This window comes from Ovis aries, chromosome 1, assembly GCF_016772045.2.
Source record: "Ovis aries strain OAR_USU_Benz2616 breed Rambouillet chromosome 1, ARS-UI_Ramb_v3.0, whole genome shotgun sequence".
Taxonomy (NCBI): domain Eukaryota; kingdom Metazoa; phylum Chordata; class Mammalia; order Artiodactyla; family Bovidae; genus Ovis; species Ovis aries.
This window is the reverse complement of record NC_056054.1, coordinates 26724703-26745068: the sequence shown is the minus strand read 5'-3', so window position 1 is coordinate 26745068 and position 20366 is coordinate 26724703. Positions and strand designations below refer to the sequence as shown.

Sequence of the window (20366 nt, the reverse complement as noted above, 5' to 3'; positions counted from 1 at the left end):
TCACACTTCTTACCCCACACTGAAAAGAACGACAAGGCAAGACGTTCAGGTGAGGAGGCCAGGGTTCACGGGGTTCAGAGACGGACCAAGCAGCACACCCAGCTGTATTGCCAACAGAGGGAAAGCCAAAGACTGCATCCGGTCAGGCCCAAGGTGCAGAGACTTGCACTCTCTGGGTTGCAGGAAGAAAACTCGGGTGTCAGAAAACAGACACTGCCCAAGACCTGCTTTAGAGGCTAAGATTCTTACCTGATCTGAGTCAAGGGTCACACGAAGTCCCAGTTTTGTCATTCCATCTTCCTTCAGAAGCTTCAGGTGGGGACACAGAGCAAGACAAAAGGCCTTGGCAACATGCTCCGTTAGGCGGCTGTGATCTGCAGGATCACTCAGGCAGTTGTGCTGGTCGTCATTTTCTAGGAAAAACACCTGTTCCCCAAACAAGAGAGACTTTCAAGCTTGTGTCCAGGAGATGTGGGAAGAAATGAGTGCACCAGCTCATGGGTACGAGTACCCTGACTCCCTGAGACGTGCAGGAAGACCAGACACACACACACCAAGAAAAGCAGGGCACTGACATCTCACATCGAAGAAACAGCCTCTGCCTCTCACAGTCTCTGCATCCACAGGACGGTAGCTACCACTTACTGATCTCCCTAAAGCCATGGCCGCAGTGGTAATGGTACATCCTGTTCAGATCCGGGAGAGGCTTATATTTTACACTGTGTACTTCTAAAAGGACTCCCTAATATGTGGGCAACTTTCTAAAGGAAATGATCTTCGAATCTTAGAGAACAGTCCTTATAGATCACATCACCCAACACCTGCATATTACTGCTCACTCATTGAAGGGAGGGCGCTTGCTCAGGCCACAGGTGAGAATCTGCGTCTTTTGCTTCTCATCACAGACAGAGCTCTTCCTACCACACATGGCTCTGCCACTGCGGAGGTCAAAGCTGTGTCACTGTCTGTGAACTGAACACTGCACTAGGCGCAGGCGGAAGCACAGCAGATCTGGAACTGAGACCTGAGTCCTATCACACAGAGGAGGCTCATGAGCAAGTCCTCTGGCTTCTTGATGCCGATTTGCCTCTGTAAAATGGGAAGCACCTACCTTCTCTGGTTATTGTGTAAATGATATAAAAGCAAAACATAGGCGGATTCATGTTGATGTTTGGCAGAAACCAACACAATTCTGTAAAGCAATTATCCTTCAAATAAAAAATACATTTAAAATTTTTTAAAAAGCAAAACATAAAACACACAGACAGGTAAATATACAATGCTTCTCTATACCAATACTTGACTTATGGCTTAATATAAGCAGCAGCTTAGATTAAGAATCTGCAGAGGGGTAGCTCTGAAGCCTGTTGCCCGATGCAGTAGTGAAAATGGCAGTGTGAAGCGATAGACGGAACTCTCAAGTGGGAGTCAGGAGACCTCTGGTCCCTGCTCTGCCAGCAACCAGCATTAGACAAGTCACAGAGTCACCTGGCCTCCCTGAGACTGTTTTCTCATTATATATTTTCTCATTTCTCATCTTCCTATCTCAGGGGATTAGTGGGGAGCAAAGAAGAGGGAACAGAGGTCAAACTACTCCGTAAGCAATAAAGACATTCACATGTTCAGACCCTCGACTACTCAAGGTATGTCAAACAGATGGTCATTACAAAGCAAGCAGATAAAACCACTCAGCTGCTTATAAAATTGCCAAGTCTGGTATGAAAGATGTCACTTGGAACAACAGCTCAAGAACTTCTAGTCTCTGTGTTGTCAGGAACCAGCTAGTAAACTTGGGTTACTAGGCACTTATCCTCCCTTGGCTCAGTTACCTTGTGTGTAAAATGGAAAAGGTAGAAGTCACAGAACTTCTTAACCTAAAAAAAATTAACACTTTCAAAGCTTCCAGAAATCCTAGAGATCTTATAATTTAATACTTGATTTTTATAGACAGGTATAAATGAGTTTCAAAAGAAATCAAGAGATCCAGGACCTACCTGTTTATTCTCAAAAAAATAAACTTTATAATTTGTTTGATGTGCCTCCCAAGGGGTGCTAGTGGTAAAGAACCTGTCTGCCAATGCAGGAGACACAGGTTCGATCCTTGGGTCGGGAAGATACCCTGGAGGAGGGCATGGCAACCCACTCCAGTATTCTTGGGAGAATCTCACGAACAGAGGGGCCTGCTGGGCTACAGTCCAGAGGGTTGCAAAGAATCAGACACAACTGAAGCAAATTAGCACGCACGCACGCACGCACATACACATATACGAGGTCCCTGCCTGGCTCCTCTCATCCCCGGGTAAGCCTCTAATACAGCTCTAAGAAACATATAGTAGAAAACAGGTTAGGAGTCGGCTACATCTGGGTTTGAATCAGGACTTTACCAGTGATTATTTGCCATGCAATCCTTGTCAAGTTAGTTTCTGAGCTTTAGTTTTCTTATTTGTAAGATAAGTCTATTTTTAAAAGACAGTGTTATCTAAGTTATAACTGAGTGCAACATAACCAGCCTAGCTTTCTGAAGAATCCAGCAAAGACAGTATGTACTCTTCAGAGATGCACCCCTTCTTGAGGTCCAATGTGAACAAATCTCTAAAAGCTAGTTCATGGGGCGGAGATGTCAGCCTGCTGCAGGCCACACTTGGTGCACTTCCTCCCATTGAGCTAAGACAGACCAGAGGGAACTGGAGTATAGAAGGTAACAGACTTTTTCCCTCTATCCTCCAGAATCAGTCCAGAATGTCTCTGGGCCAAGTAAAAAGTTGTCTTCAAAGTGGGGATCAAGGATGCCAAGTTCCCTTTTCCTTACCTCGGTCCATCTGATGACCTTTCCATTCGCTTTGTACTCTGATCCGTGGAATATCTTCACACTTGTTATAGACTCCATGGACTTCCCATCTATGGGACTTAGGACACTAAAACAGACACAAAGGAAAGAGATGGGAGCAGCTCTTAGAAGAACTACTTCTCTCTTATCATACACTGGGTGCCTTGCTGAAAACACCTATGCAAAACATCACAAAAGAAGAAGCCACTGCCCCAAAATGTACATGAACAGAGCTCTCAGGGAGGGGCCTGTGCACTGAAATAATTCCGAGGACACACATACGGAAAAGGAGTCCTGATGGCAGAAGCTGGTTATTTAACGTAAAGAAACTGTTTCCAAGTCTGCTCTTCCTCTTGTGTTCCTCCAGTGACTGCACAGACCCGCACCCAGCCCTGCTCTCCCCTGCTCCACCACCACACCCATCACATCATACTCTCCATGTCTGTGTATCTGCCTCACAAACTTCCGAAGGGGAAGGTACATGATATACTCATTTCCATGTGCTATATTCGTGGTCTGACACACAACATAGGAATTCAGTGTTTACAGACTAAAGGAATTATGTGACCAAGTATGTTAACTATGACAGTGCTGGTATGAACTGATGAACGTGCATCTATATTATCTATTGAAACAAGTTCCCTTCAGTGCTGCATAGCACTCCTAGGCTCCTGAATTGAAAGGCCACATCTGATGGTCGTGTCCTCCAAAATATACCAAGTTTAAATATGTGGATGTACACACTCAATCTGATGAGGCGTCAAAGTAATTGTGAACTTTTCCTAACAACTTTCAAACCTGTTTTTGTTTTTGAATCTCTATGTATAAAATATCTATAGATCAAATTTAGCCTAAAGTTGACTATCAGGGACATGCTACATTTGACTGAATTAAAATTATTTAAACACTGTTAAGTTTAATTTCTAACTCATCAGACAGTATAAAAACTAGAGCAGCCTTAGTTGATAAGAACTCTCTTGAGAAAGGATACCCTGACATTGTGGGACAAGCTAGAAAACATTCTGTCTACACACTATACACTGAACTCCTGGGTTTGAGAGTTTTCCCTGATGAGTTCTTGTTCTTTTTTCCAAGGTGTTGCCACTGGTGTAGGAAGGGACAACCTACTTGTTGTTAGCTACCAATACCATATGGCATCAGATTGTCAGACTACCAGTTTTTTGTCCTAATAACTATAGAATTTGTTGTGATAATATAGATGCTTGCTCGTATCAGTTCACACCATCAACATAACAACCAACTATAATAAGAGAGTTAAACACAAACTGATTTTGAAATTAAATTTTCCAGGAAGTATGAGAAGATAAAGTGTTATTTATAAAGTAGACAAACATACTCATTGATTTAGAAGTTGCTTCTGTTTGTTCAATAACAAAAGTTTTAAAACATTCTTTTAAAAAAAATCTGGTATGCCATGCTGGAAACACCTTCTATCTGCCTTCACTCCTGCCGTTCCCTCATACTGGCAGGCCCACTCTGCCACAGCTGGGCGGCAGATGTTTGCCATCTTACCAGACTCAGCTCCAGAGGCAGCCATTCCTCTAGGAAGTCATTCCAGAATCCTGCCCTACCGCCTCTACTGAGTTCCTCATTTCTCTTTTATCTTTACTGTCTCCTATAGAGTTTTCTATGAGCATCTTCCATACTTTGGTGCCCTTATTATAACTATCTTCAAAACTAGACTGAGTCACCTGTCACCAAGGACCATGAATTCATTTTTGTCTTTTCCGAACCCCACATATAGAATTATTGCCTGAAGGATGAATGGGAGAAAGCTTAATACAATGAAGTTTGACATATTTATTCAATTAATCAGTTTTTTAAAGAACCTACTAGGTGCCATACAGTGTTTTAGGTGCTGATGACACAGCAGTAAACAAATCAGCAAAAATTTCTGCCCTCATGGATCCTACATTCCAGGGCCAATATAATAAAATAAATGAGTAAAAATATATGTTAGTGAGTCATAGGTACCCTTAAATATAATGCAGGGAAGGGGAGTATGAAGTATTTGGTGGAGAAGGGAAGAAATGTGTATGAGAGGCTTACAATGTAGTAGGCTGGCCAGGGAAGCCTTTGTTGAGAAAGTGAAGGTACAAAGGTCTGAGGGCAGAAGAAGGCTGATATATTCACACAAGAAACCAGATACTGTTTCTGAGAAATAAAGAGAGTAGGCAGGGGATTGTGTAAGGCTTGTAAGTTTTTTTTTTTTTGGCTTGTAAGTTTTAACAGACTTTGGCTTTTACCTTGAATGACCCTGAAAGTCAGTGGTGAGTTTTGAGCAAGAGGTGACATTGCTCTGGCTGCTGTACTGGAAACTGACGAGGCTAGGAGGAGGGAGGAGGCCAAGGCTAGAAGCAAGGAAACAAATCAGAAGCCTACTGCGAGGATGCGGACCAAATGACGGCAGGAGGAGCAGTGAGTAGCAGTACAATTCTGGACATGTTTAAAAAGAAAGCTAACAAGCTCTACTGCTGGATTAAGGTGTAGGGTGTGAGGCAAAGTGTCAAAGATGACTCCAAGGTTTTGGCTTGAACCATCAGAACATAGTTGCCATATTCTAGAGATGAACATAGGATTTGAAGGCCAAGGAGGTGGCTTTTAAGTCCTAGCCCAGCCACTTCCAAGCTTTGTTGAGTCATTTATCTTTTTGGTGTTTATTTACTCATCTGTAGTTGTTATATCAAATGAAACAATATTAGCAAAAGTGTTTTGTAAACCAAAAAGGCTTAGGTTTTACTATTATCTCAATAACTTTAGAAGGACTGTTGTGTTTCATCAGCTACTTTCTTTCCCTTCCCTTCAAAAATATGCACAGAAACTCCTTCAGAAATTAAGCCAAGAAACCAGAAATTTAAAAGTCCATGTTATAATACAAAGCAGTCCTTTTTCTTAGGCAGGGGTTTCTGGAGAGTAATAAAATGCCAGTCTAGACAAAACCCAGAGGCCAGCCCATAACGAAACGCCACTGAGGGGACGTTTGCTGCATTTACCCCTTGTTGACGTCCTTGTCGTCATCCACCCACTGGATGTGGATTTGCTCCTGGGGGTCCTCGGCCTCTGCCTTGCCACAGGTGATGGTGAAGTCCTTCATCTCCCGCAGCGCCTGCCTCAGGGCATCCATGTTCTCTGCAGTGATCTGGACCATAACGCCATCTGAGAATCAGCACCAAGACAATACAGATGGAAACAGTGCAAAGCCAGGGAGAGGGGCAGATGAAGCTCTGTACCTGGCATCTAGCAAATTCCTCTAGGATTAAACGTGAAACTTCTGTTCTCTAAAGCTGACAGATACAAAGAGGTTTTGTCCTTTGAGCTCAACCTCTTACTTACTGAAAGTGTTACGAGCAGCAAATGCCAAGATGGATCCTGCTTAAAAAACCTGCCTGTTGATTTCACTTCAGGCACAACTAAGATTGTCCTGAGACTGCTCAAAAGGAAAACTTCCACATGGTCACATCCCTCTTTTGGATACACAGAGCATTTTGTTTGTGGTTCCACTGCTGCATCATGCTCTAATCATATTCATTTGTTTGTATCACTCACCTTACTATGACTGCATACAGTGAGTGCCAGTGCTTGTTAAATAAATCACTGAATAAACAACACTAGTGAACTGGGGTGGAGAAGGAAATGGCACCCCACTCCAGTATTCTTGCCTGGAGAATCCCAGGGACGGGGGAGCCTGGTGGGCTGCCATCTATGGGGTCGCACAGAGTCAGACACGACTGAAGCGACTTAGCAGCAGCAGCGAACTGGGGAGTAATTCCATTTATTGACTGGCAATAAGGCAGATCTACCATTTATGTTTTATATGGGCTACCATGAGCCAACAGATGATAACTATTTGGGGGCTATCACCTAAGTTAAAGGAAAATACTGAAATTGAGGGAGTAAGCTGTCACATGCTGACCAATTATCCTGCTTCTTTGACACATAATTTTGTCAACTGAAATAATTTCTAAAGAGCATCAGTAAAATTTTCATAAATAGGTAGCTAATTGCTCTGCTGACACACATGGTGAAATGTAAGCCCTAAGAAATTTCCAGTCCAAAAACATAAATGCAACTTTTTAAATACATCGCTTTGCATTTGTAAGGATTTCTTTCAGTTCAGTTGATCATTTTGACATTTAAAGGGTGCTTTTTAAGCATCTTGTAAAGACACACTTTAAAGGTAGTCAATATTTGATTACAAAAGCATTAACCAGTCATTTAACGCCTAGATTTCTTGATGAGGAAGTAGAATGACTAACTCCTAGATTTCTTAATTTCTTAATAGAATATTTCTGCTTTGAGTTGTGACATTAAGTTGCGAAATATTAGCATACTTTGCTCTTCACTTGCTGTTTTACTGAGTTTGGCAATAAAGGAGATCAAAGTCAATCTCTGTTAACACACGTTAAGTTTATCTATGTATTTCAATTAACACAAAGGAATCCACCCTCAGAAGAACTGCTCTTAGGGCACTGGAGTGAGCCACAGTGCAAATGAAAATCTGTCATTCTGTATGCAGATTGTACTTTCCAAAGATAATCATAGCATCTCCTGTCTCACATGCTTTTCTACAATGCTACCTTTTCCTTTTCCCCATTAAGAAATGGAGTCTAACTCCTCTCCCCCCAGCAGACTTATGACCACTTCCACCACCAGAGGATAACTGTGATTTTCAAGGCTTGGTCATAAAACCAATGCAGCTTTGGCCTTGTGCTGGAATACTTGTGGTTGGAGTTCTAAGCCACCATATAAGAAGTCCAACTAGCCCAAGGATGCATGCTAAACAGTCCATTGTAAAGGGCTCCAGTCATCTTTCCTAGTCTTTAAATCATCCCAAGACCGGCCCCAGACATGTGAATCAACAAAGTTTCAGATAATTCTAGCTCCTGGCCATCAAGTAAGCACCAACCTTCAAGTCATCCCAACTGAGGCCCCAGACATCACTGAGCAAGATCAAGCCATCCCTGCATTGCCTTGTCAAGGGCAGACCCAGCGCAATAAGTGAGGGTGATAAATAGTTGCTTTAAGCCATTAAATTCTGGTTAATTTGTTACACAACAAGAGTAACTAGATCAAAATACAGAGAAGAATATTTGAGGAAGAAAATATCCAGTGATAAATCATAATGGAAAAGAATATGAAAAAGAATGCGTGTGTGTGTGTGTGTATATATATATACACATATATACATATATATAACTGAATTACACTGCTCTACAGTAGAAATTAACACAACACTGTAAATCAACTAGGCTCAGACGGTAAAAAGCAGCTGCCTACAATGTAGGAGACCTGGGTTTGATCCCTGGGTTGGGAAGATCCCCTGGAGAAGGAAATGGCAGCCCACTCCAGTATTGTTGCCTGGAAAATCCCATGGACAGAGGAGCCTGGCAGGCTGAAGTCCATGGGGTCACAAACAGTCGGACACGACTGAGCGACTTCACTTTCACTTTCACTAAAATAAACTTATAAGTGGGGCTGAACTTCATCTACTTATTTACAGATTTGCACCCAGTGTTGTATCTGAACTCAGACTATGTCCCCTTGGATACATGATTCCAGAGCTCTGAAAAGCCATCTCTTAACTTTATGTTGGTGTCCCATGGCATCTCTACCACTTTCTCCCTTCTTTGGAGAGTTAAGCACCTTTATGACAGTCTTAATTAGCTGTACAGTGAGATGCTATTGAATAAATAACTTCTGTGGAGTCAGAAGTCTATGGCAAAAGTGTCAAGTTTTCCTTTAATGTCCCTTGGTTTTCAGTTGTATAATTAAGACTGAACTATGTACATGCAGTAAATAACTCATTCTTTACCTTCCACAATACTGGACTTGGCAAGATATCCTGAAGAGGATTTCAGAGCGCCACTGAACACAAAGAAACTGGCACCAGTCACTAAAATAGCAATAGAAATAGGTTAGTGAAGAAAGACTTTGAGATGGACGGACTGAAAATAATAATGAAATATTTGGTAGTTGGGAACTCAAACCATCATACAGAAATAAAAAATACTTACTCTATACAATACCAGATACAAATAACCAATAACTCATATACTAATGAGAGCTTAGAGAATGAGGTTTTAATTTACACTCTTCCATTTTGTTTTGAGCTTCCTTCAGTCAAGAAGCAAGGAAATCTTACTAGTCGAGACTAAGGTTTGGTCTGCAGCTTGTTTTTGTAAATAAAATTTTATTGGAACGCAACCATATTCATTCATTTATATATTGTCTATGGCAGTTTTTGAAGTATGATGCCAAAGTGCTGGCAACAAAGACCACAGGTTTGCAAAGCCTAAAATATTTATCATATAGCCATTCACAGAAAAAGTCTCCTGACCCCAGATCTAGTTCATTGCTTTTTTTAAGAGAAAATATATTTTGAATATGGACATATGATTGCCAACTATTTTATTTACAAAGTGGACCTTTTAGAAAAACAAACGCCTATTTAAAAGATGAACACCTCTTCATAAAAGAAAGGATATTTAATTACATTTTGCTTTATAAAACTGCACTACACTGTTTTATTTCTCCACATCTTACATTAGACTAAGATATTCCAACTTCCTACCCACTGGCCCTAAAGCATCTCTAATGGGTAGGTCATCCAGCCTTTGTCAAAGACTCCTAGTGACAGGGAGCCCACAATAGCACAAGGCAACCATTTCTATTTCTGGACAGCTCTCAGTGTTACAGAGTGTGCTCTCAAACAGAGCCCAAATCTAGATCCTTGTAGCTTTCACCCACTGGTGCTGGTTTTGGTCTTTTGTAGCTATAGAGAGTAAGTTAAATATTATTTCTACATAATAGAGAATCTTAAAAATAGAAATACCTATTTTTCACCCTTTTTCAATCTATACTTTTCTAGGTTAAACATTTATATTTTATTCAAGAGATCTTCCTGTAACCTAGTTTTCAAACTTCTCACAGGCCTTGAAGACCTTCTAGTTTTATCACCAATACATTAATGATACCCAGAACTTATTAAAATATTATAGATATGATTTGACTAATAGAGAGCATAGTAGACTTGTCACCTACCTATTTTAGATATTATATTTGAATATACATGTGCTCAGTACCTTTTATGCCTTTACTAAACAACTGATTTTAAAAATATACCTTAAAGACAGAAGTAGTACGTCTACTAGAGAAGTGCTTAATGAAGCATACTAAAGAAAGCTAGTTTTAGGAGATATTCTGAGAGGAAAAAGACTTATGGTCAAATAAATTTGGGAAGGTCTAGGCACTATCCTCCTTTAAAAAAAAAACGCTAAAGGCTCTGAAAAGTCCTGCAGTAAAGAAATCTGCTTAAACTTAATACAAGGTTTCTCAGTCTAAAATAATAAGCAAAAATTTTATTTATTTATGTGAATATTTTAAAAACTATAGACACTGATAAGACATTTTAGGAAATGTCATGTTGAGCAGCGCTTCTTAAATTCTAATGTTGAGCAGAGGCTTCTTAAATTCTAATGTTGAGCAGCACTTCTTAAATTCTAATGTGTATTTGAATCACACAACAATTGTGTTAAAATGCAAACTCTGATTTAGCAGATATGGGATGCAATCTTCATTTTTAACAATCTCCTAAGTGATGAGACCACATTCTGAGTACCACTGAACCTGGAAGGCTACCTTCAGAATCCTGTCAATATGTTAATTAACACTCTTTGGGTATGATCATTCAAAAAGCGCTAAATCTACCTAAACATATTCTCACTATGGGGCCAATGCATCAAATACCTATGCTGGCCTGGTCAGTGTCCTGAGGCAGTATTTTCAAGATGCTCCCCTCAATAACAGAGATTCCATTTGCACCTCTAAGTCTGAGTAGTCAACATATTCTTGCAGAATAAGCTTCAAAAGGTTAATATAATCAATTGTTTTCACCTATCCTGACACTGAGTGTTTACCGGGTTGAGATATCCACTCTCCAGTTACAGTACAATCAATCTTTCATTCCATGACCTCAATCAGCTCAAACACTCACCCTTTCTGGGCTGATTATGAATACTGATAGCCTGGGTCTGATAGTTGCCATCATCATTCTGTACACACACGAGATGGGAGTCTGCCTTCTCATTGAAACAGGCACCTCCTGCCAGGACGTGCTCATTGGACTTGTTCATGGCTTTTATCATCTGCAATCAAAAAAGAGGGCTATCTTTCTTACTCTGCCAAGAATGGGCACTTTTTGGTGTGCCTGACACAGCACAGCTCCTTCACCTTCTCAAAGACGAAAGAGAATATTATTTATTAAAGTGGCAAAGAAGCTACTAAATAATGAAGGAAGACAAAGGAAAAATCAGTCACCATTCGTAAAAGTTCAACATACACAAAGATTCTCTCTATGCTTTATAGGTGATATGTGCTATAACCCGAGCACATGGCACATTGGGCATTCATTTTGTCTTTTTCACTCCTGCACTGAACTCAAGTGACTGAAATCAGTTTACCTAATTACAGTAGTTTCTTCTCTCCAATGGACTCTCTGAGAGTATATATACCCTGAAATTCTAAGTCAAAAGAATATCTTATATTTAAGCGTACCTGTCTTCTTTTTCCACATCCAAAGGAGTGCTTTCCTCTATAAATATATGAACTCCATTATTTCTTAGTTTTACTAACTTATGTTTCATATCTTCAATGAAATAACTAATACTTTGCTTTATTCTTATCAAGAGATTTTAAGGTGATAATTCTGAACCTCACATGGAAAAGCTCATCGGCCACCATTTTGTATCTAGTCAATAAATCTGAGCTTATATCATCTTGATGCTAAAATCTAGCTTCTGGTTGAAATAGGTCAATGATAACTTATTTGTTTGCTTTTATGCTAATTTTTTTCTTCACATTTATCCTCATCATTTGTTAAACTTTCTAATTCAATCTTTTTAAATGGCTTTGATCTTTTGAAACTCTAGTTTAAGACTTTTATTTTGTTTTACTCCCCTCCTTGTAACATTATAAATTGCAGTGTCAAAAATAGTAGATGAGTGTTCTGATACCTTTTATATTACTGTACTCAGCAGTGGCCACAGGACTGGAAAAGGTCAGTTTTCATTCCAATCCCAAAGAAAGGCAATGCCAAAGAATGCTCAAACTACCGCACAATTGCACTCATCTCACATGCTAGTAAAGTAATCCTCAAAATTCTCCAAGCCAGACTTCAGCAATAACGTGAACTGTGAACTCCCTGATGTTCAAGCTGGTTTTAGAAAAGGCAGAGGAACCAGAGATCAAATTGCCAACATCCGCTGGATCATTGAAAAAGCAAGAGAGTTCCAGAAAAACATCTATTTCAGCTTTATTGACTATGCCAAAAACTTTGACTGTGTGGATCACAATAAACTGTGGAAAATTCTGAAAGAGATAGGAATACCAGACCACCTAACCTGCCTCTTGAGAAATCTGTATGCAGGTCAGGAAGCAACAGTTAGAACTGGACATGGAACAACAGACTGGTTCCAAATAGGAAAAGGAGTACGTCAAGGCTGTCTATTGTCACCCTGCTTATTTAACTTACATGCAGACTACATTATGAGAAACGCTGGACTGGAAGAAACACAAGCTGGAATCAAGACTGCCGGGAGAAATATCAATAACCTCAGATATGCAGATGACACCACCCTTATGGCAGAAAGTGAAGAGGAGCTAAAAAGCCTCTTGATGAAAGTGAAAGAGCACAGTGAAAAGTGGGCTTAAAGCTGAACATTCAGAAAACGAAGATCATGGCATCTGGTCCCATCACTTCATGGGAAATAGATGGGGAAACAGTGGAAACAGTGTCAGACTTTATTTTTTGGGGCTCCAAAATCACTGCAGATGGTGACTGCAGCCATGAAATTAAAAGACGTTTACTCCTTGGAAGAAAAGTTATGACCGACCTAGATAGTATATTCAAAAGCAGAGACATTACTTTGCCGAATAAGGTCCATCTAGTCGAGGCTATGGTTTTTCCTGTGGTCATGTATGGATGTGAGAGTTGGACTGTGAAGAAGGCCGAGCGCCGAAGAATTGATGCTTTTGAACTGTGGTGTTGGAGAAGACTCTTGAGAGTGCCTTGGACTGCAAGGAGATCCAACCAGTCCATTCTGAAGGAGATCAACCCTGGGATTTCTTTGGAAGGAATGATGCTAAAGCTGAAGCTCCAGTACTCTGGCCACCTCATGCGAGGAGCTGACTCATTGGAAAAGACTCTGATGCTGGGAGGGATTGGGGGCAGGAGGAGAAGGGGACGACCGAGGATGAGATGGCTGGATGGCATCACTGACTCGATGGACGTGAGTCTGAGCTAACTCCGGGAGATGGTGATGGACAGGGAGGCTTGGCATGCTACGATTCATGGGGTCGCAAAGAGTCGGACACGACTGAGCGACTGAACTGAACTGAACTGCTATACTCAAAAAAATGTATTGAAATGAAATTCTCATGACATAAAATTAACCATTTTAAAATGAACAGCTCAGTGGCATTCAGACAGTGTTCTTCAACCACCATTCTTATCTAGTTCCCCAAAACTTCCATCATTCATTCAAAGTAAACTGCCTTAGTAATTAACTGGTTTCTTCCCATTCCCCCCTCCAACATGAATCTATTTTGTCTGCATTCTGGATATTTCATAAAAATGGAAACACGGAATATGTGACTACTGTGTATGGCTTCTTTAATTTAGCATGTTTTAAGAGCCACCCATGGTGAGAATATATCAGTACTTCATTCTGATATATGTATGATATATACATATGACATATCAGTATATCATATATCAGTACTTCATTCTCTTTTACGGCTGAAAAATATTTCACTGTGCATATACACCACAATTTGTTTAACCATCCATCCATGAATGTTTTGGCTATGTCCACCTTTTGGCTATTGTGAATAGTGCTACTATGAAAATGTATGTACATATACTTGTTTTCAATACTTTGGAATATATACTAGGGGTGGAATTACAGGGTCATACGGTAATTCTATGTTTAACTTTTTGAGGAGCTGCCAAAATGTTTTTCATAGCGAATGAACCATTTAAAACTTCTACCAGCAATGTAGGTTTTCAATTTTCTTGCACCCTTATTAACACCTGTTATTTTCCACTGTTGTTGCTGTTTTTCACAGTCATCCTAGCAGGCATAAAGGAGTACTGCACTGTGGCTTTGATTTGCATTTCCCGAGTGACTAGAGGAAAACAATAGAATGGGAAAGACTAGAGATCCCTTCAAGAAAATTAGAGATACCAAGGAACATTTCATGCAAAGATAGGCTCAATAAAGCACAGAAATAGTATGGACCTAACAGAAGCAGAAGATGTTAAAGAGGTGGCAAGAATACACAGAAGAACTATACAAAAAACATCTTCACAACCCAGATAATCACGATGATGTGATCACTCACCTAGAGCCAGACATCCTGGAATGTAAAGTCAAGTGGGCCTTAGGAAGCATCACTACGTCAAAACTAATGGAGGTGATGGAATTCTAGTTGAGCTATTTCAAATCCTAAAAGATGATGCCGTGAAAGTGCTGTACTCAATATGCCAGCACATTTGGAAAACTCAGCAGTGGCCACAGGACTGGAAAAGGTCAGTTTTCATTCCAATCCCAAAGAAACGCAATGCCAAAGAATGTTCAAACTGCCGCACAATTACACTCATCTCACACGCTAGTAATCCTCAAAATTTTCCAAGCAAGGCTTCAGCAGTACGTGAACTGTGACCTTCCAGATGTTCAAGCTGGTTTTAGAAAAGGCAGAGGAACCAGAAATCAAATTGCCAACATCTGCTGGATCATCAGAAAAGCAAGACAGTTCCAGAAAAAAACATCTATTTCTGCTTTATTGACTATGCCAAAGCCTTTGACTGTGTGGATCACAATAAACTGTGGAAAATTCTGAAAGAGATGGGAATACCAGACCTGACCTGCCTCTTGAGAAACCTGTATGCAGGTCAGGAAGCAACAGTTAGAACTGGACATGGAACAACAGACTAGTTCCAAATAGGAGAAGGAGTACATCAAGGCTGTATATTGTCACCCTGCTTATTTAACTTCCATGCAGAGTACATCATGAGAAATGCTGGAGTGGAAGAGGCAAAGCTGGAATCAAGATTGCCGGGAGAAATATCAATAACCTCAGATATGCAGATGACACCACCCTTATGGCAGAAAGTGAAGAAGAACTAAAAAGCCTCTTGATGAAAGTGAAAGTGGACAGTGAAAAAGTTGGCTTAAAGCTCAACATTCAGAAAACGAAGATCATGGCATCCGGTCCCATTACTTCATGGGAAATAGATGGGGAAACAGTGTCAGACTTTATTTTTCTGGGCTCCAAAATCACTGCAGATGGTGATTGCAGCCATGAAATTAAAAGATGCTTACTCCTGGAAGGAAAGTTATGACCAACCTAGATAGCATATTCAAAAGCAGAGAAATTATTTTGTCAACTAAGGTCCATCTATCTAGTCAAGGCTATGGTTTTTCCAGTAGTCATGTATGGATGTGAGAGTTGGACTGTAAAGAAAGCTGAGCACTGAAAAATTGATGCTTTTGAACTGTGGTGTTGGAGAAGACTCTTGAGAGTCCCTTGGACTGCAAGGAGATCCAAACAGTCCATTCTAAAGGAGATCAGTCCTGGGTGCTCATTGGAAGGACTGAATTTGAAGCTGAAACTCCAATACTTTGGCCACCTGATGTGAAGAACTGACTCATTTGAAAAGATCCTGATGCTGGGAAAGATTGAGGGCAGGAGAGGAAGGGGATGACAGAGGATCAGATGGTTGGATGGCATCAATGGACCTGAGTTTGGGTAAACTCCGGGAGTTGGGGATGAACAGAGAGTACTGGTATGCTGTGGTTCATGGGGTCGCAGAGTCTGACAAAACTGAGCGACTGAACTGAACTGAATGACTAAAGATGTTAAGCATCTTTTCAAGTGCTTGTTGGCCATTTGTGTATCTTCTCTGGAGAAATGTCTCTTCATGTCTTTTGCTCATTTTTAAATTGGACTGTGTGTCTTTTGTTGTTGAATTGTAAGATTTCTTTATTCTAGACCTAGAGAACAGATCCTTATATCAGATAAATGGACTGTAAATATTTTCTCCCATTGTACTGCTATCTTTCCACTTTCCTGTTAATATCCTCGAATGCACAAAAGGTTTTACTTTTTCTTAACTCCAATTTATGTATTTTTCCTTTTCTTGTTTATGCATATCTAAAAACCCACTGCTAAATCAAAGGTGATGAAAACTTACCCTCATGTTTTTCTCTTAACAGCTATATGAATTTAGCTCTTATATTCAGGCCATTGATCTATTTTGAGTTAAACTTTATGATTTGAAGTAAAGGGACAACTTAATTCTTTTTACATGTGGATATCCAGTTGTCCCAGTACCATTTGTTAAAGACTATTCTTTCACCATTAAATAGTCTTGGCACCCTTGTCAAAATCAACTGGCCATTAAATGTATAAATTTATTTCTAGGACCTTAATTCTATTTCATGCCAATACCACACTTTTGATTACGTAGCCTTGAAGTAAGTTTTTAAACTGAGAAGTTTGAAGTTTCCAATTTTGTTCTTTTACAAAATTTTGGCTTCAGAGTCCCTTGCAATTTCAAATGAACTTGAGTATTGGCTTTCCGGTTCTATAAAAGGCCATTGGAATTTAAAGAAAAAATTTTATTTTATTTTTATTTGGTTGCACTGGGTCTTCGCTGCTCTATGAAGGGCTTTCTCTGGTTGTTGTGAGCGGGGGCTACTCTTCATTGCGGTGCCCAGGCTTCTCATTGCAGTGGCTTCTCTTGTTGTGGAGCACAGACTCTAGGCTCACAGGCTTCAGCAGTCGCAGCATGAGGGCTCCTTAGTTGTGGCTCATGGGCTCGTAAGCTCAGGCTCTGCAGGCTCCGCAGTTATGGCTTAGGGGCTTACTTGCTCTGTGCTATGTATGTGGAATCCTCCCGGATCAGGGACTGAACCTGTTTCCCCTGCACTGGCAGGTGGATTCTTATCCACTGGACCACCAGGGAAGTCCCCCATTGGAATTCTGATAGGGCTTGTGCTGGATCTGAAGATCACTTTGAGTAGTATTAACATGTTAACAATTTTCAGTCTTCCAATACATGAACATGAGATGTCATCCCATTTTTTAGGTCTCTTTAAGTTCTTTCAACAAATTTTATAGTTTTAAGGTTTCAAGTCTTTTATATCCTTGGTAAATTTATTTCTAGGTACTGTACCAATACAATGCCAAGATATCATCATCTTCTGGTTTGACTTTATTATGTTTATAACTCTTACAAAGTTAATATTTTAATATATAGCTGTATTGCCAGAGGCATCCAAACAATAATTAAAAATTCCTCTCACACTAACTTTTATCAACGGAATAAAACAAACTACTTCTATCAGGATTTTCCAAAAAATACTTTAAAATAAGTTTTTGCAAATAAGGTAAGTCAGAAGATTCCTTCTTGGAGAAGTCAGTAGACAGATTACTTTAGGTTTTCAATTATAATTTACATTTATATCACATGAAAGAAATGGATACAATCATATACAACAATTATAAAAAATATTATATCTGCCATTTCTTCCAAATCATTAGGCTAAGGTGATTTCTAATTTTGCTTACACTGAGCAGATTAAAAATATTTTCAAGAATTTCCTGGTGATCCAGTAGTTAGGACTCAGTGCTTTCACTGCTGGGTCTGGGTTCAGTCCCTGGTCAGAGAACCAGAGATTCCGCAAGCCAAATGGCCTCATCAAAAAATATAAAATGTTTTCAATTTGGATATTCTGAATAAATTAGCTAGCTTCTAACAAAATCATTTTCCTGGATATCAATTTCAAAGCTAATGAGATTTTCTTAAAACTTCGTACTTCTTTAGAAATGAACGAACAGGGTTGGTTGGTTTGTTTTCTTAAAACCATGTTCATTTATACCAAAGAGAATTTCCCAAACATTCAAAGGATCTTACTGAACATAAAGGAAACTTACACTTGTCATACAATGATATAAATAATTGGTTTTCCACTTTAGTTGAGCCATTTCTCTGCTCTGTCAATTCAAATTCTGTAATATCTGTTGATCTATTACTATTGTTACTGTAATTACCTCTTTTCTGGACATTTAACAACTTTATAACTGTTTTACCTACAGTAGCAGCACTGATTCATTCTACATGTGAAATAAAATTCATATTTAATGGTAAGATAAGAAAAATTTTAAATATAAAAAAGTTTTCTCTGCTTTTTGGCCTTCTCTCTCCCTTCCACTGTGCACTGTGTATCTGCTGCACTGTGCATCCATCAGGCCTCCCCGAGGGCAGAAATACCTGCTCAACCAGGAAAGCAACATTCTCTAAGCACCAACAAGATCACTTAAAAGATAACATTTCCTTGGATCTTGTAAGGGGGTCATTTCTAGCAGATCTGGATTGTGTCAACTGTTAATAATATATCATGTAATGTATAGCACTCTGTCTCAAAAAACTTATAACTGTGCATTGATTTCAAACGGGTGTTAACAGTTCTCAGAGCTTTCTGAGATGCTTTTCCAGGCTATAATCCTCAATTTGGCTCAAATAAAAATTTTCTTTTCTTTCCTAGATCGACTGAATGTTTCCATATTTACCATAGGCACAGCTCTGATCACGTTTCCCCCACCTTGTCCTCCACTCAGATCATAACTGTCCTATGCTCTAACTCCAAACCAGCTTTCCTGCTTTACCTCGCTTCCTACTGTATCCTTGCAGGCAGGACTACCTCCTGATCTATTACCATTTCCCATCTCTGAGCTGTAGCATATGCTGTTATTTACCCTCCCTTTGGGCTTCCTTTGTAGCTCAGTTGGTTAAGAATCCACCTGCAATGCAGGAGACCTGGGTTCAATTTCTGGGCTGGGAAGATCCCCTGGAGAAGTAAATGGCAACCCACTCCAGTATTCTTGCCTGGAGAATCCCATGGACAGAGGAGCCTGGCGGGCTACAGTTGATGGAATCCCAAGAGTCAGATATGACTTAGCAACTATACCACCACCACCACCCTCCCATTTCTTCCAAATAACTAGGCTAAGGTAGATAATCATGATGGTGTGATCACTAGTCTAGAGCCAGACATCTTGGAAAGTGAAGTCAGGTGGGCCTTGGAAAGCATCACTACGAACAAAGCCAGTGGAGGTGATGGAATTCCAGTTGAGCTGTTTCAAATCCTGAAAGATGATGCTGTGAAAGTGCTGCACTCAATATGCCAGCAAGTTTGGAAAACTCAGCAGTGGCCACAGGACTGGAAAAGGTCAGTTTTCATTCCAATTCCAAAGAAAGGCAATGCCAAAGAATGCTCAAACTACCGCACAACTGCACTCATCTCACATGCTAGTAAAGTAATCCTCAAAATTCTCCAAGCCAGACTTCAGCAATACGTGAACCATGAAATCCCTGATGTTCAGGCTGGTTTTAGAAAAGGCAGAGGAATCAGAGATCAAATTGCCAACATCCACTGGATCATTGAAAAAGCAAGAGAGTTCCAGAAAAACATCTATTTCGGCTTTATTGACTATGCCAAAGCCTTTGACTGTGTGGATCACAATAAACTGTGGAAAATTCTGAAAGAGATGGGAATACAGACCACCTGACCTGCCTCTTGAGAAATCTGTATGCAGGTCAGGAAGCAACAGTTAGAACTGGACATGGAACAACAGACTGGCTCCAAATAGGAAAAGGAGTATGTCAAGGCTGTCTATTGTCACCCTGCTTATTTAACTTATATGCAGAGTACATCATGAGAAATGCTGGACTGGAAGGAACACAAGCTGGAATCAAGATAGCCGGGAGAAATATCAATAACCTGATATGCAGATGACACCACCCTTATGGCAGAAAGTGAAGAGGAGCTAAAAAGCCTCTTGATGAAAGTGAAAGAGGAAAGTGAAAAAGTGGGCTTAAAGCTGAACATTCAGAAAACGAAGATCATGGCATCCGGTCCCATCACTTCATGGGAAATAGATGGAGAAACAGTGGAAACAGTGTCAGACTTTATTTTTGGGGGCTCCAAAATCACTGCAGATAGTGATTGCAGCCATGAAATTAAAAGACGCTTACTCCTTGGAAGAAAAGTTATGACCAACCTAGATAGCATCTTCAAAAGTAGAGACATTACTTTGCCGACTAAGGTCCGTCTAGTCAAGACTATAGTTTTTCCTGTGGTCCTGTATGGATGTGAGAGTTGGACTGTGAAGAAGGCTGAGCGCCAAAGAATTGATGCTTTTAAACTGTGGTGTTGGAGAAGACTCTTGAGAGTCCCTTGGACTGCAAGGAGATCCAACCAGTCCATTCTGAAGGAGATCAACCCTGGGATTTCTTTGGAAGGAATGATGCTGAAGCTGAAACTCCAGTACTTTGTCCACCTCATGCGAAGAGTTGACTCATTGGAAAAGACTCTGATGCTGGGAGGGATTGGGGGCAGGAGGAGAAGGGGATGACCGAGGATGAGATGGCTGGATGGCATCACGGACTTGATGG

The 20366-nt window shown here is 40.2% G+C and overlaps 1 protein-coding gene and 1 long non-coding RNA gene across 4 annotated transcripts in view; one reads left to right on the top strand and one right to left on the bottom strand.

Moving 5' to 3' along the window:
• ZFYVE9 (zinc finger FYVE-type containing 9) overlaps positions 1–20366 on the bottom strand; it is a 155637-nt gene that overhangs the window by 7133 nt on the left and 128138 nt on the right. For all 3 annotated transcript variants that reach the window (XM_042248141.2, XM_042248145.2, XM_042248146.2), the window contains 5 exons: positions 10842–10992; positions 8661–8741; positions 5842–6004; positions 2810–2915; positions 250–426 (listed from right to left, as the gene is read on the bottom strand). In XM_042248141.2, the coding sequence (XP_042104075.1) occupies positions 250–426; positions 2810–2915; positions 5842–6004; positions 8661–8741; positions 10842–10992 (678 nt within the window). The remainder of the gene's footprint in view (positions 1–249; positions 427–2809; positions 2916–5841; positions 6005–8660; positions 8742–10841; positions 10993–20366) is intronic.
• LOC132659159 (uncharacterized) lies at positions 4977–18455 on the top strand. Its single transcript, XR_009599194.1, has 2 exons — positions 4977–5266; positions 13973–18455. It is a non-coding gene; the product is annotated as an uncharacterized LOC132659159 (long non-coding RNA).